This window comes from Octopus bimaculoides, chromosome 24 (genome assembly GCF_046866305.1).
Source record: "Octopus bimaculoides isolate indiv1 chromosome 24, ASM4686630v1, whole genome shotgun sequence".
Taxonomy (NCBI): Eukaryota; Metazoa; Mollusca; class Cephalopoda; order Octopoda; family Octopodidae; genus Octopus; species Octopus bimaculoides.
Window position 1 is genome coordinate 25,169,581 of NC_142951.1, and position 15,792 is coordinate 25,185,372.

The 15,792-nt window shown below is 35.9% G+C and overlaps 1 protein-coding gene across 1 annotated transcript; it reads right to left on the minus strand.

The window, feature by feature from the left end:
- Positions 1-1,462: 1,462 nt before the first annotated feature.
- Positions 1,463-10,903, minus strand: LOC106867084 (heat shock protein 83). Its single transcript, XM_089341111.1, has 7 exons — positions 10,793-10,903; positions 4,319-5,044; positions 4,018-4,230; positions 3,529-3,885; positions 3,195-3,342; positions 2,391-2,659; positions 1,463-2,268 (listed from the first exon to the last, which is right to left on the minus strand). Exons 2-7 carry the CDS (start codon positions 5,042-5,044, stop codon positions 1,819-1,821), a joined length of 2,163 nt encoding a protein of 720 aa, XP_089197237.1. The 5' UTR covers positions 10,793-10,903; the 3' UTR covers positions 1,463-1,818.
- Positions 10,904-15,792: the final 4,889 nt, after the last annotated feature.

The following is a 15,792-nucleotide window of genomic DNA, read 5'->3' on the forward strand; positions in this document are numbered from 1 at the left end:
GCAAATTATTAATGGAGTAAGGAAGATAACCAATGATTCTTCAATAACGCTAATAGAATAAGAGTTAAAACAGTCAAATGCAATACGAGATCACCACATTTATATCTATATTTACTACAAGAGCTCAAGTACATCTGATGGATTGACTGCACCATCAACATCTGGTAGTTAATCATTCTTGTAACTGACTCCTGTGCATGTTGAGTTGTTAAGGCAAATACAAAGGAATTATAGGAGAGTATTGTAGTTCACTTGAAGCATTGTTTGTAAAGAATAAGAAGTTTTGAATGGTACACCAATGCACTATAATACAAAAAATGGACTATATACCTGTTGTAATTTAGTTATCTATAGTCCGATGATATTTCGGAATTACAATTCCTTCAGATATTCTTAGATGGAGTCGCTGCTATAAACTGTTTTCCAACAGTTTTCTTTATAAATTACCAGTGGCAGTTAGGATAAATTAAAGCGGGATCGCTTAGATGAATGCATGTACAGGTATTGACCGTTCCAAGGAACACTACTATAACTGATATTTGTAACCAATATCCTTGTTTTATGTAGGATGATGAGGGTTCTATAATAAGCACAGGAGGTGCAATGGCCCAGTGGTAGGGCAGCGGACTCGAGGTCATAGGATTGCAGTTTCGATTCCCAGACCGGGCGTTGCGAGTGTTTATTGAGCGAAAACACCTAAAGCTCCACGAGGCTCCGGCAGGGGATGGTGGCGAACTCTGATGTACTCTTTCACAACAACTTTCTTTTACTCTTCCTGTTTCTGTCGTACCTGTAATTCAAAGGGCCAGCCTTGTCACACTGTATCTCCGAGAACTACGTTAAGGGTACACGTGTCTGGAGTGCTCAGCCACTTGCACGTTAAATTTCACGAGCAGGCTGTTCCGTTGATCAGATCAACCGGAACCCTCGTCGTCGTAAGTGATGGAGTGCCAACAACATACAAGGCCTGAAATTTGGGGGAAGGGTCAAGGCAATTATATTGATCCTAGTATATGACTGGTACTTATCAATCCCAGTGGCATCTGAACTTGGAAGAAATGCTGTTGAACATTTTGTCCGGCACAGTAATGATTCTACTAGCTCACCATATTTCTGATAATAGTGAAATTTTATTAGCAAGACAAAAAGTTGGTTTAAAGGTTAAAATATGAAATCAAAATGTAGATTTAAAAAAATCCTACAGAGAGGTGGATTATTGATTCATATTTTGTCCCAAGTACAACACAAGCTCCAGTTTGCCTACCTGAACAAAAACAAGTCCTACTCTTATTGCATAGGTAAATAATAAAGTCCATTTAACTGTATAAAGCAGTTCTTCATAGAACACCACCATGCAAAAAGATAAACATAAAAAGATAAAAAAGCATTTTATTTTTTAATCCCTACCAATTAATTTTACCACTATTAAAATGAATAATCAAAATAAAACACAAGACGGCTATTTAGTTATTTTTCTCTATTTATTTTCTATAGCATAGGAAGATTCAGAAACAAATCGGTTGTATAGCAGAAACAAAATGGAAATAATGAATTTATATAGGAAATGAAAAAGATGAACTAATCATATTTCAGTGCAAATCTGCTATTTCTATAAGTTTGGTGCACTTTCCTAAATGTCTTCTATGCCTAACAATCTAATGAAGCTTACACTAAAAGCACTGTTTTAACATAGGAAGAAGACAAGAACATTACAACAGTCTAGGAAAAAAAAAAGTGTTTAAATACATAAATGCATTTAATGTCATTAGTGAAATAATTTATACAAAATATTGAGATACGAGTTTAGGAAAACTAATTTTAATCAACTTCTTCCATTTTAGACAAGTCATCATCATCTCCCTCTAATGCTGGCATCTCGGTATCAGCAGTCTCTGCAGATGCATTCTCATCCAGTATTTCATCTTCGTCCAAACCAAGACCAAATCTTATCATTCGATGGATACGACACGCATGTGATTGTGGGTTATCTAGATTAAAACCTGACGACAGCAAAGAGGTTTCATACATTAAAATTACAAAGTCTTTCACGGTTTTGTCATTTTTATCAGCATCTACTTTGCTCTTCAATGCCTTAATGATGGAATGATCAGGGTTTACTTCCAAATGTTTCTTAGCAGCCATGTAACCCATAGTTGAAGTATCTCTCAAAGCTTGAGCCTTCATGATACGCTCCATGTTCGCTGACCAACCATACTGACTAGTGACAATACAGCAGGGAGAGTCCACCAATCTGTTTGATACAACAACCTACAACAAACAAAGGAAACAAAAATTCAAGTCATTGAAGTTAGTCATGGAGAACAGGAAACAAAGACGCACCAATAATTTTATAATTCAGCAACTGAATGAAATACAAAACAACTACCAACCTTCTCGACCTTTTTGTCAAGAATGTCTTTGATAACTTTACATAATCCTTCATATGCTGTCTTATCCTCCTCCAGCTTCTTCTTAGACTCCTCATCGTCAGGAAGTTCCAAACCCTCTTTGGTAACACACACCAGCTGTTTGCCATCATACTCCTTCAATTGTTGAGCAGCATATTCATCAATTGGATCTACCATATAGACCACTTCACAGCCAGATTTCTTTACTTTCTCAACAAAGGCAGAGTTCTTGACAGCATCCTTGGTCTCACCTTAAAATACAAGAACATTATGTCACTCTTATATATAGAAAACCCAGTCACTAATGCCTAAGTAGAAAATTTATCTGGTTCTCATCAATTACTTCATCCAAACCAAGACCAGATCAAATAGAGTTTAACAAGGCAGATTTTCTATGGCTGGATGCTCTTTCTGTCACCAATCTTCTGTTTCCAAATAAGGTAATATTTACCCCATGATCAAACACGTTTTCACAGAATATCAGAAATGACTTATTTACAAAATTTCATGTGATACCAAGACAAGATACAAAATATGACAGGCTTCTCTCAGTTTTCACCTACCAAATCCACTCACAAAACCTTGGTTGGTCTGAGGTTTGAGAAGACACTCAACGTGCCACAGTGGGGCTGAACTTGAAACCTTAACCATACAGCCATTTGATGAACTGAACATGAATGATTGAGGGTCATCGAAGTTATAAACCAATCACAAAGGTTTCGTACATAACCCATAGTTGAAGAATTTTCTCAACGCTCGAGCTTTCATGATACATGAATGACTTACCTGTTATGTAATAGATGTGTTTCTGGTTCTCCTTCATGCGGGACACATAATCTTTCAGAGAAGACATCTCATCCCCAGAGCTGGAGGTGTGATAACGGAGGAAATCAGCCAATTTTTTCCTATTTGTGTGATCTTCATGAATACCAAGCTACCAAAACAAATAGAAATTTCATTGTTACATTATACAGAATGACTATTAAACAACTATATTGTACATAGATATTCTTGGATAAAATTCGAGAAAGAGATTTCTTACTTTCACAAAGAAAAATATTTTCTTGATATCATAACTTGACAATAGGAGACAAAAATCAATATATTCCATATAACTCACCTTCAAATTCTTAGAAAATTGTTCATAAAACTTCTTGTATTCATCTTTGTTCTCAGCAACTGAGTCAAACAACTCAACGCATTTCTTTACTAAATGTTTCCTAATCACTTTCAAGATCTTGCTCTGTTGCAAAGTCTCACGAGAAATGTTCAGAGGTAAATCTTCAGAATCTACAACACCCTTGATGAAGTTCAAGTATTCTGGGATTAAGTCTTCACAGTTGTCCATGATAAACACTCTGCGTACATACAACTTGATGTTGTTCTTTTTCTTCTTATTCTCAAACATATCGAAAGGAGCTCTTTTGGGGACAAATAGCAAAGCCCGGAACTCCAGTTGACCCTCAACAGAGAAATGCTGCAAAACACAAAAATAACCAGGATCATTAAGGAATTATTTTCTTTTTTTTTTTTTTAAATAAAAACAATCTATTCATTCAATGTAAAGCCATTTGAATGAAAATAGTTTCAACCAAATGAATCAACTCACCTTAACAGCAAGATGTTCCTCCCAATCGTTGGTCAACGACTTGTAGAATTCCCCATACTCTTCATTTTTAATATCATCAGGGTTCCTACTCCAGATGGGTTTAGTTTTGTTCAATTCTTCATCTTCAAAGTATTTTTCTTTAATGCTCTTCTTCTTCTTGCCTTTTGATGTCTCTTCATCTTCTTCTACATCTTCAATCTTAATCTTGTCTTCCTGTCAACACAAAACACACCACTCCATTAGTTTAAATGGATCAACAGACACACACACAAACACTTATTGTTAAAGAATATATACTTACACCTTCTTCATCTTTATCTTCTTTGTCTTCCTTCTTTTCCTCCTCCTCCTCTTCATCATCAGACACTTCCTTGCTGCGTTCCTTCTCAACAAGCAGTTTGATGGGATAACCAATGAACTGACTGTGTTTCTTCACCACTTCTTTGATACGTTTCTCTTCCAAGTATTCAGCCTGGTCTTCTTTCAGGTACAGAGTGATCTTGGTACCACGGCCAAGTTGTTCACTGGTTGAGGTTTTAATGGTGAAAGTACCACCAGCAGACGACTCCCAGGTGTGCTGGTCGTCATCATTATGTTTAGATTCAACAATCACTTTGTCGGCAACCAAGTAAGCAGAATAGAAACCGACACCAAACTGACCAATCATGGAAATATCAGCACCAGACTGCAGAGCTTCCATGAAAGCTTTAGTACCAGACTTAGCAATGGTACCCAGGTTGTTGACCATATCAGCCTTGGTCATGCCGATACCAGTGTCAATAATGGTCAATGTGTTATCCTCCTTGTTGGGGATGATCTTGATGTATAAGTCCTTGCCACTGTCTAGTTTGGACGGGTCAGTCAAAGACTCGTATCTGATCTTGTCAAGAGCATCAGAAGAGTTAGAAATCAACTCCCTGAGAAAGATTTCTTTGTTGGAATAGAATGTGTTGATGATCAAGCTCATCAACTGAGCAATTTCAGCCTGAAAGGCAAATACTTCTCCTTCATTAGTTTCAGTGGACATCTGAAAGAGAAAAAAAAAATCATTAAAGGCATCAGTGATTAGGCATTCAGATTTCTTTATCTAATGAAACGCTTATTTATTCACGTAGCTTTTAGATTTCAATGATGTATCTGCATATTCGATAGGTGAGGTTGAATTTGGTCAGTTTTAACATAACATAAAATATTTCCGGCCAGATATGGCTGGATTAAATGCTAAAGCCACTTGCTTAGGTGTCTGCAGCACAGACTAGATCTTAAGTTTCTTGCCAAGTCACATCATGATATATCAGAGTTCCCTTGAACCCTATCAACTCTACTGTACCTCTGAACATGGTTGCTCACCTATTTCAAAACAATAAAGACATAATTGTTACTTTAATGATAGAGCAGGAAACTTGACACAAATGCCAAAAGATAACCACAGATCAAATAGTAGAGATTAAACTGGGCTGTGGATTAAGTTTCCCACTGAAGATATTCCACAAATTTTGTTGATTAATTTTTTTTACTCAAGGTTTTTGGAAGGTGCTGTGAAGTGAGATTGAACTAGAAACCATGTAGCTGTTACAAATGGCTGTCAAACTTCTGCATATCACATTATCTTAGAGAAAGACATTGAAATTAATGTGATCCTGGATTTCCTTGCACATTTGAAGATAAATGTCTGTTCTTAAGTTAGCTCAAATATGGCTGACTTGAGACTAAACAAATATCAGTGACAGCAGGCTATGACACCAGTATTGTGGTAGACAAGAGTCATTCTCAATGGTTTGACATTATTTGAAAATACAGCCACTTGAGCAATAACAAAATAGCCAAACTGCTGACCACTTTACCATAGCCCTTTGGTGTTTAATCTGGCCATATCTGACCAAAAAATTCTGCCTATCTTATGATCAAACTAGCCCTACAATATTCTAAAAATTAAGTTACCTCATCAAAATCTCAAAGCTACAAGATAATTCATGATTAATTCAAAACAATGGGAATAAATGAGCATTACATTAGGCAGAATGTACATCAGGTGAGGGTACATGGCTCAGTGGTTAGGGTGTCGAGCTTACAATCGTGAGGTTGTGAGTTTGAATCCCTGACTGGGCTGTGTGCTGTGTTCTTGAGCAAAACACTTTATTTCACATTGCTCCAGTTCACTCAGTTGTAGAAATGAGTTGTGACATCACAGGTGCCAAGCTGTATCGGCCCTTGCCTTTCCCTTGGATAACATTGGTGGCATGGAGAGGGGAGGCCGGTATGCATGGGCGACTGCTGGTCTTTCATAAACAACTTTCCCTGGACTTTTGCCTAGAAGGGGAACTTTCTAGGTGCAATCCCATGGTCAGTCATGACCAAAGGGGGTCTCAGAACATTAGGCAGAGTAATTTGAATGCTAAAGGTTTAGGCTAAGGACAATGAACAAATCCTTTCATTGCTTTACAGATATCTTAGAGGATGAATTCAGCTTGGACTGTTGTCTTAGATATGCATCTAAAATTTATTTCCCAGGTATAGAAAACAGACTTCATAGCAGGTCTAAATACACTAGTAATAGACCTATTCACTAGTCCTGCTTCAGGCTTCCCTGTATTGCACCAGCAATAGCTACATAAGGGAGCATACTAGCAATCATTCAACCAGATAGAAACAGTAACCTAATCTAAAATTAACATCTTAAATAGTCTACATTTGAATGTCAGTCCATTCAAAGATGACCTAGGGCTAAACAATATGTAATGAATATTTTAAAAAATGAGAAGCAAAGTAAAAAAAAGATCAAGATAAAATCTCAAAAGAAAAAAAAAAACGTTTTAATGTCGAAAATGGATAAATAGATATCAATGGCACTTGGTTACGAAATGGAAACTGATTCAGTGCCAAATGTCAACCAAACATAAAATTCAGCAAGATCACATCTTATTTGATTCATAAACTTTCCTGTAAAGTGTAAAAAGTGGAATGTGCCAAGCGAGAAACGAAATTGGACCGGTACCAAGTTCCTGTAATAATAACTACATCAATTCTTTTAAATGAATTCCAATCACATCTAAGATATTAGGAATCAATCTCATTACTTAACTGATATTTTATTGATCTTAAAAACAAGAACGGCAAAGCTAACCACATTGGGATTTGGACATAAATACTACAGGTACCAACACGAGAAATTATTGTGGAGGGGTGTTAAAAAAAAAAAAAGGATATGAAAGCCTATATAATTTTAACTGTGTGTGTGTGTGTGTAGTACAAACACTACATTAGGTATACAATTTAGGTTTTTGTCCATTATTAGCTAAAGCCCTGTCTTTCAAGCCAGGTTGCTGTACATCATAATCCACTTGAGCAGGGAGCTATCTGCCAAAATGCATCTGGATGTTTTGCTTGGTATTTCTTGGAGGAATTTGTCCAAATACTGTTTGAATGTTATGGGGGTCATTTTGTGATTTCTCTCAGAACAATGTTGAATTAAAAAAAAACTTGTGGAGTAGTGTTTTTCAAGGGGATTTATGGCTCCAGGACCTAAGCCCTGGTGACTTGTGAATTTGACACCAGTATCATTTTCATAGTGTTAGTGGAATATTAACACCATTGGTGCAAATAATGTAGTGCCCATGGCAGCACTGGGGGGGAAAATAGAGATGATGTCAACAATCAAGGCCTGCCAGGTTCACTTTCGTTTTCTATGATTGATCTTTGGAGTGCTTCAATTGCTCTGAGTAAAGAAACAGGCAGCAGTACTCAAGGTGCGAGTTGATAAATGTAAAAAAAAAAAAAAAAAAAAAAAAAAAAAAAAGGATCCATGACCATATTCTGCAGACCAAATTAAGTATATTGTTGATGTGTGTACTCTTGCTTAGGCTGCTTTCCACAGTGCCATGTAAGCCTAATACAATTTGATGCTACAAAGAAGGGAAGAGAATATGGCTGTTAAAAGTATAATCCTCTTTTTGAAAGCTTGAATTTTTCCTAGTTTAGCAGCATGTGTTTTACTCATCGAATCACTGAACTCTAAGATCAGATTGGAAATTTTGCTTTGTCACAAATTGTCTTGATGACTTTCTAGAGTTTAGAGTCATATGCAAAGATTAAAAATCATTTTTTATTTTGTTTGACGACGTTTGCAATGTCATTCATATGACGACAAGATAAACAGAGGTGGGCGAACACAGCACAGACTTAGCAAGGTCTTGAGTAAATTCTATTGATTACATGTTGGGTTCAGTTTGTCAGGAAATATCCACAGCAGTAACTTAATTTCTTCAGTTGTGGTTGACTGTCAAAAGCTTGACTGATGCTGTAATAAATGACATTTGCATTGTTGCCCTCGATCAGAACATTTAGGATGCCATCAAATTAGTACAGGAGTTGTCAGTAAGTCTCCAACCATAAAAACCATGCTAGTTGGCATCTAAGTTTAAGAAACATAGTTTAAAAAGGCTCTAACAAGCTGGGCTTAACTCCATTGTATAGTTTAGCATGGGTTTCTACAGTTGAATGTCCTTCCTAATGCCAACCATATTATGTATACTGGGTATTTCTTTTTCATGGCACAGGCGCAAATGAGGTCAGAAATAACCCAAATGACAGCCTTAACTGGGTGGTAGGGGGGATATTAAGGAAGGTGAATTCGTGTCACATGTTGAGAGGCTAAAGAAGGATAGAAACAAGTGTCTTGCTATAAAGGAGATCATGGCTATCCCAGCTGGAGAGAAAGAAAAGATAGTGGTGATGGGGTGTTAGGGTTTCATACAATCTGAATAAAAGAATAGAACAGGACTGAGATGGGCGAATGGCTAGTTTTCATGAATGTGAAAGGGGGAGGGATAGCTGGTTGAGATGTGAAAAAAGTGAATAGGGAACATGGGTAATCATTGGTGAATACTAGTTTGTGGGGTAGAAAGGGAGCAATAAAAAAAATATGGAATAGAGTAGCCGTATAATAAAACCGTAGATAGAGGAGAAATAGGGATACGAATGTAAAATCGAGTTGGATGTGGATGAGAGTGGGGTGCCCAGTGACATATGTAGAGGGCGATATCGTGAGTGACGTATAAAGATTGGGGAGGGCGCCGATGGTAGATATAAGAGGGGGTGGTGTTCAGTGGTAAATTAAAATAGCGAGAACGCGGGACAGGTGACAAAAGGAACTAATTCCAAAGAGAGAGAGAGAGAACTGGTAGTACAAAACAGGAATGAAATCTGTAATTCTGATAATATAACCGAGGATGAGTAAATAGTGCTGTAGTTCAAAAGAACGATGGAGGGATATGAATTGTGAAGGTCTGAAGGAGACAGATTTGGTGCAGAGGAAGACATAAATGAGACTATATTAAAAATATATTGTGACATCTACATGCTTAGGATGAGATTTCTTAAAACTAGATCTATTAAATTTTCAGATTTTTGTTTTGAACAAACATTTAAAATCTGCGTAATTCTCCACCCCCGGCCACTTAATTATTAATCAGAAACTAATTAGCGTCAAGGGATTTTGCAGCTGTTTATCATTTTGTTTGCATAAATGTCATATAAAATATTAGAAGTGTCTTTCCAATGTAATTACGTTCTCATCGTAATGGTGAGGCAGTATTTTTTAATTTTCAGAAAGCAAAACAGTTCAATATCAAATATTTTATTGAATACATACATTGCTTTTTCTATTTTGTAAGACGTTACAATAGATTCATGTTCGTCATCCATGTAATTAACATAAATATATTGGCGGAATTCTGGTCTAAGCATCCCATATCACCCCTCAGTTTTATTTTTTGGAATTTTCAGAAAACCCAAAAGAACATCAATACATGTCGGAGTGATAAAGAAACAAGGAAGGTTTGTCGTGGTTGTAAGATGTGGTAAAATTAACAGCCAAATCGCCCTTAATTTACACAAAAAGTTTTTTTTTTCGTCCATAATTGTATGAACTCCCATTTGTAGGGCAAAAATTCGCAAAAAACTTTCTGAAAATTCCCCAAAATAAAAAAGTTATGAGGTGTTACAGGGGGGGGGGTGCTTAAACCAGAGTGCTGCATTCTCAAAATTGGTTCGAGATTCCTAATTAATATTAACACAATTTAGGCTGTAAAAAAATAAAATTTTAGCAGGAAATTTTTTTTAGCAGAGTCAACATCAATATTAAAAACATAAATCCCACCAAAAAAAGAAAAAAAAAGTGGCTATCAATAGAATGCATATATAGTAGAAACGGAATACTAGATTAATTTCTTTATAACGTAGAGAACACAAAAGATCTAAAAATGGTTCGGAGAAGGTGAGTGCGTGGTGGTGGTGATGTTTCATAAAGAAGGAAAGGATTAATTTTTCTTTTTAGCATCCTTGTATAAATTTTAGGAAAAAAATTCAGAATTTTTTCCTTAAAATTTGGCTTTATTCCCCATTTCTATATTATTTTCCTTCCTCCACGAGGACAGCTATTTGCAAACCTATCAAGCGTGCGGAAGATTCCCGGTGTTTTTTTCTGGTGTGAGAAAATGAAATATCTGGAACATTCTACACTGTGGTTAAAAAAATACAACAGCTTATAGATTCACATTAGCAATTTTTTTATAATACATTTAAATTTCATATAATACATTGAAAACATGATACATGGAATAAGTTAGACGAAGAAATCTGTCTGACAAGAGAACGGATAAATCCCGTTTCATTCATTGTTAGATAAATGGCCACTGAAGAATTTATATTACAAACCTTTCTGTAAAAGAGGAAATATCGATAAAGGAACAAATAATAGAATTATTGAGACACATACCTTGGATGATGAAAAAATTCTGATAAATTAAGACAAGTTAATATGAGAGAGGGGTTGTACACAGACAGAAGTATTTCTGCTGGTGAATCGGCCTCTTCGCTCTCAGTGAGTGAGAAAGAAACTACTACAACACGTGGTGAAGGAAGTTAGTAGCGGCGACCAATTATATATACATACACACACACATATACACACACACATGTACATACACATATAGGCAGGCAGAGCCAACTAAAGGGCCATAACTCCGTTAATAGAGATTAAAAAAAAAACATTTTAATATCGATAAACACCAGTGGTTCTTAACCATTTTTTTTTTGCATGTGGACCACTTTGATTCCTATTTTACTCAACTAGATCTAAACACGTGTATAAACACACTCATATATACTTATATACACACAATGGTATATTCAGTCATACTCACCCAACTACACATACATAAACACATGTATAAACACACTCACTTACATACATGCGCATACAATGATATATTCATTTATATGCACACAACTACACGCACATACATACATACACATATATACTTATATACACGCAATGATATATTCAGTCATACACAACTATACACATGTATAAACACACTCAGTACATACATACATGTATGCATATGTGTATGTAATTTACGTATGTATATATTGCACATTCATGCATTCATACATACATGCATGCACACATGTATGCATCCATGCATGCATATATACATACATGGTTAGACTACATGAAAACCTTTGACTCTGTTCCCCACTCATAGATGTTAGAAGCCCTTCAACTTGATAAAGTTCCAGTCAGTATAGCCTAAGCCATAGCTGACCAGACTTCATCGTGGGCCACCATCTTGAAATTAAACACGATTAGTGATTATTATCACTGATAGAATACAGTATTGCAGAGGCACATTCCATGGGGACAGCCTCTCTGTGATGTTTACACTTTCTATAAATCCCTTGTCATTCATGTTGAGGAAGTCTGAAGGATATCTCATTGTTTCATATGTGTATTTCGTGTGCAAGGTTCTTGATGTGGATACGTGTGTTGAAAGAAATACAATTAAACCTTGGGAGAGGCATTATGCCGGTAATAAACACACGCACTGGTTCAGTCCTTAAATTAATAAAGGACTGAACCAGTACGTGTGTGTTTATTACTGGCATAATGCCTCTCCCAAGGTTTAATTGATATCTCATTGGTTCACAAGCAAACAGAAATACCAAAAGTACATACTGTTTCTTTGTGGACGGTTTGAAACCTTATGCAAAGAATATGCATAAGATGAAAAAGATCCTTGGCCTGGTTACAACATTCCCAGTGAATGTAGGGTTGGATTTTGGTCAGGATAAATGTTGTTATATGCTTGTGAAAGTGGGGAAACTGTAAACTAAGCTAGCAACATCTCCATCGATGACTTGACTGTTTCCCCTATATCTGATGAGGAATGTTAATGACTGAAATAAGTAAAAGAGAGAAAAAAAAGAGAGAGTAGTAATGCAGTTTTTACTTAACTATATAGACCTAGTTAATAATCAGTTTGAGAGTGCCTTTTGGGTCTCTTACACAAGAAAAGTGTCCAATGAAGACTCAAAAAAAAAAAAAGGGCTTCAGACTACACTCTGGCCTACCAATTCTTAAGCAGACTCTCAGGAATCTATAGCATTCCTAAAGTCTAAACAAAAGGGTCTACCTCAACCCTGAACTCCATTCATGTAGTATTTGTTTACATGTTACTTTTCCAGCTCTACAAGGTATTTAAAATTTTTTTAATTCCCTGCTGTTTATTGGCAATCGGCAATTTATCACTTGGCCAAGTTTTAGCAAGTCAGGCTACTTTAGATTTCTTTTTGATAGTATGACCGTTGTTATTTGTCTGCCAGTAACTGGCTCATCTTTTTCACCATCAATTTGACTCATCCTCTTCTAAAAATACTTCCACTTTGAATCATTGCCATTTTCCCTTTCAAAATTCAGTAAGGTTCTATAAGATACCATGTCAAGCTAATACTCATTATTTATTAACGAGGCATCAAATGACAACTGCAAACTTTCACAAATATTCCACCATGTTTGACCAATACTTGTTTTGTTTCCCAACGAATAATAGTATCAGAACCTAACTACCTTTCAGATTCAATTCTTTTTTTTAGTACACAAGGTCCTGAGCAAGAGATGCTCTAATTTGTCGTCTTAAAGCCCTTCTAAGCTTTGTGGGAGATTTGCATTCAAACTCCCTGCAATAATCTCAGTTGTAGAGACACTCATCATAAAGCTGGTGGTTGACTAACCAATACAGACCATAGGCTGGAACCCTTTCCAAACACCAACAGGTTACAACTCAACCCATGACAATTATGTAGAGTATTTTTAGCACACACTGACTAGCCCAGAACAATTTCAAGAATACTTGCAATCATTCAGTGTATGAGCTATCATCTCTCCAAGAATTCCATTGTGATGTTCAACCACATTACTACTTCAGGGATTTTATGCTGCAGTAGTTCTTGCAATTACATTTAAATTTTGACACATATCTTGAAGTGCTGGTTGTCAAATTTCCTTCCATTGTCAGAAAAGTTTTTCAATGGATCAAAGTATTGTCCTTTCTACTAAAATTTGGTGGATGGGGACTAGTTGATTACATCGACTCCAGTGTTTTACTGGTACTTAATTTATTGACCCCCTCCAAAAGGATGAAAGGCAAAGTTAGCCTTGGCAGAATTTGAACTCAGAACGTAATGACAGACGGGGTACCGCTAAGCATTTCGCCTGGTGTGCTGACAAATCTGCCGGCTCGCTGCCTTGCCAAGCATTTTGTCCTCCACAGTAATGATTCTGCTAGTTCACTGCCTTATAACAATATACAAGTGGAGGCGGAATGGCCTAGTGGTTAGGGCAGCGGACTTGCGGTCATAGGATCGCGGTTTCGATTCCCAGACCGGGTGTTGTGAGTGTTTATTGAGCGGAAACACCTAAAGCTCCACGAGGCTCCTGCAGGGGATGGTGGCGAACCCTGCTGTACTCTTGCACCACAACTTTCTCTCACTCTTACTTCCTGTTTCTGTTGTGCCTGTAATTCAAAGGGTCAGCCTTGTCACACTGTGTCATGCTGAATATCCCCGAGAACTACGTTAAGGGTACACGTGTCTGTGGAGTGCTCAGCCACTTGCACGTTAATTTCACGAGCAGGCTGTTCCGTTGATTGGATCAACTGGAACCCTCGACGTCGTAAGCGACGGAGTGCCAACAACAACAATATACAATATTAACCGCCGCCACCACCACCATCATTAAGTCTGCATCTCCCCATTTGCATGGGTTGGACAAGTCAACTTCAGCGCATCTTCCCACCTGTTTCTGGTCCTTTATTATCTCTTTGTGAGGCTTAACATCTTATATCAGTTTGATAAAGAATGTAAATTATATATATATAAAAAAAAAAGAAAAGAAAGAAGCTAAAACTAATATAAATCAAAGAAAAAATAAACACCATTGTTATAGTTTTAAATATACATTCTTTAATTAAAGATATACCAAATAAATTTATATTCAAAAAGACACAAAATATATTTTGTAAAATTCTTTGAAGTAGTGCAAAGGTGAGAATATAAATGATTTGCATTTGAGTGTGATAATGAAAAATAATTGTGTAAAAACGATAGGTATATATCTAGTTAGATGCTGACAAAGAGAAGTCTATCTTTATTATTGTTATTATTATTTATTTAATGATAATTTTAAATAAGAATAAAATTTACATGATTTTTCTTCTCAAACAGCTGAAAATACAATTATATACATTCTTTGATTAGTTGTTTGGCATTTCTGAGTTCAGAACCATAAAGTTTGAATCTCTAAGATAGTTCTTGGAAGCAGATCATTTTAATGCAGAAAGTGTAAGAATGAATGACAAATAAAATCTTAGTAAGTCATTAAGAGGAATACAAGAGAAAAAAACATACGTAGCTTTAGGTACACACATAATTTTTGAGATATATTTACATATTTTATTGTATGTGCCATAGATGAGACTGTTTCAACAGAAACAACAAAGAACATACAATTGAGGTTGGAATAAAATAAAATAAAGAAGTGATTTTAAATTCCCAATCGCAGAATAATGCTAATAATATAGCCTGAACAGGATAAACTATCCCTATTTTGCAGAGAAAAGTGTAGGTGGCTAGCTAATTTGCAGAGGAATTTGTAGTGGGTAGTTTAGCTTAATCAGTCAAAGCATCGTGACATGTAATCACAGGGATGTGAGTTCGTGTCCACAGTTAGCCACCTACACTTTTCTCTGCAAAATAGGGATAGTTTATCCTGTTCAGGTTATATTATTAGCATTATTCTGCGATTGAGAATTTAAAATCACTTCTTTAACTTTCTAAAAGACATCTCAATGCTTCTAAAAGCAGACTTCGTTTGTTTATTTACGTTTGTCGTAATTTGAATTTAAAATAAAATAATTTCTAAGATTCATTTGGATTCTACTAAATTAAAAGAAAAAATAATATATTTGTTTTCCGAATTCCTGAATTTACTTGGCCTAACAAGCCTTTCATTTTGTCATGTATCATAATCCAAAAATTAACAGAACACTAAATCAATAATGCAGAGCTAGATTCATAATCTTGTGATTCAAGTTTCTTCATTAAACTACTCATATTATTTTTGTGTGATGGACAAACGGATTGTTGACCCCAGTGCATAACTGGTACTTAATTTAACCACCCTGAAAGGATGAAAGACAAAGTCGACCTCGGCGGTAATTGTTTTTATGAGCTTTTGGAGGGATATTTACCACAAAAATATTGCAGTTCATTTTCTTGAAAAACTATAACTATCTCTACCAAAATAAGCTGAAGTTTTTTGTCCTCAGATAAGTATTAAAATGAAGATTGATCCAGTTATGTTATTTTTTACTTTTTCTGTTTTAATTTGACACAAAACAAATGCCCGAATGACACAGAACAGATGAACTTAAGTAA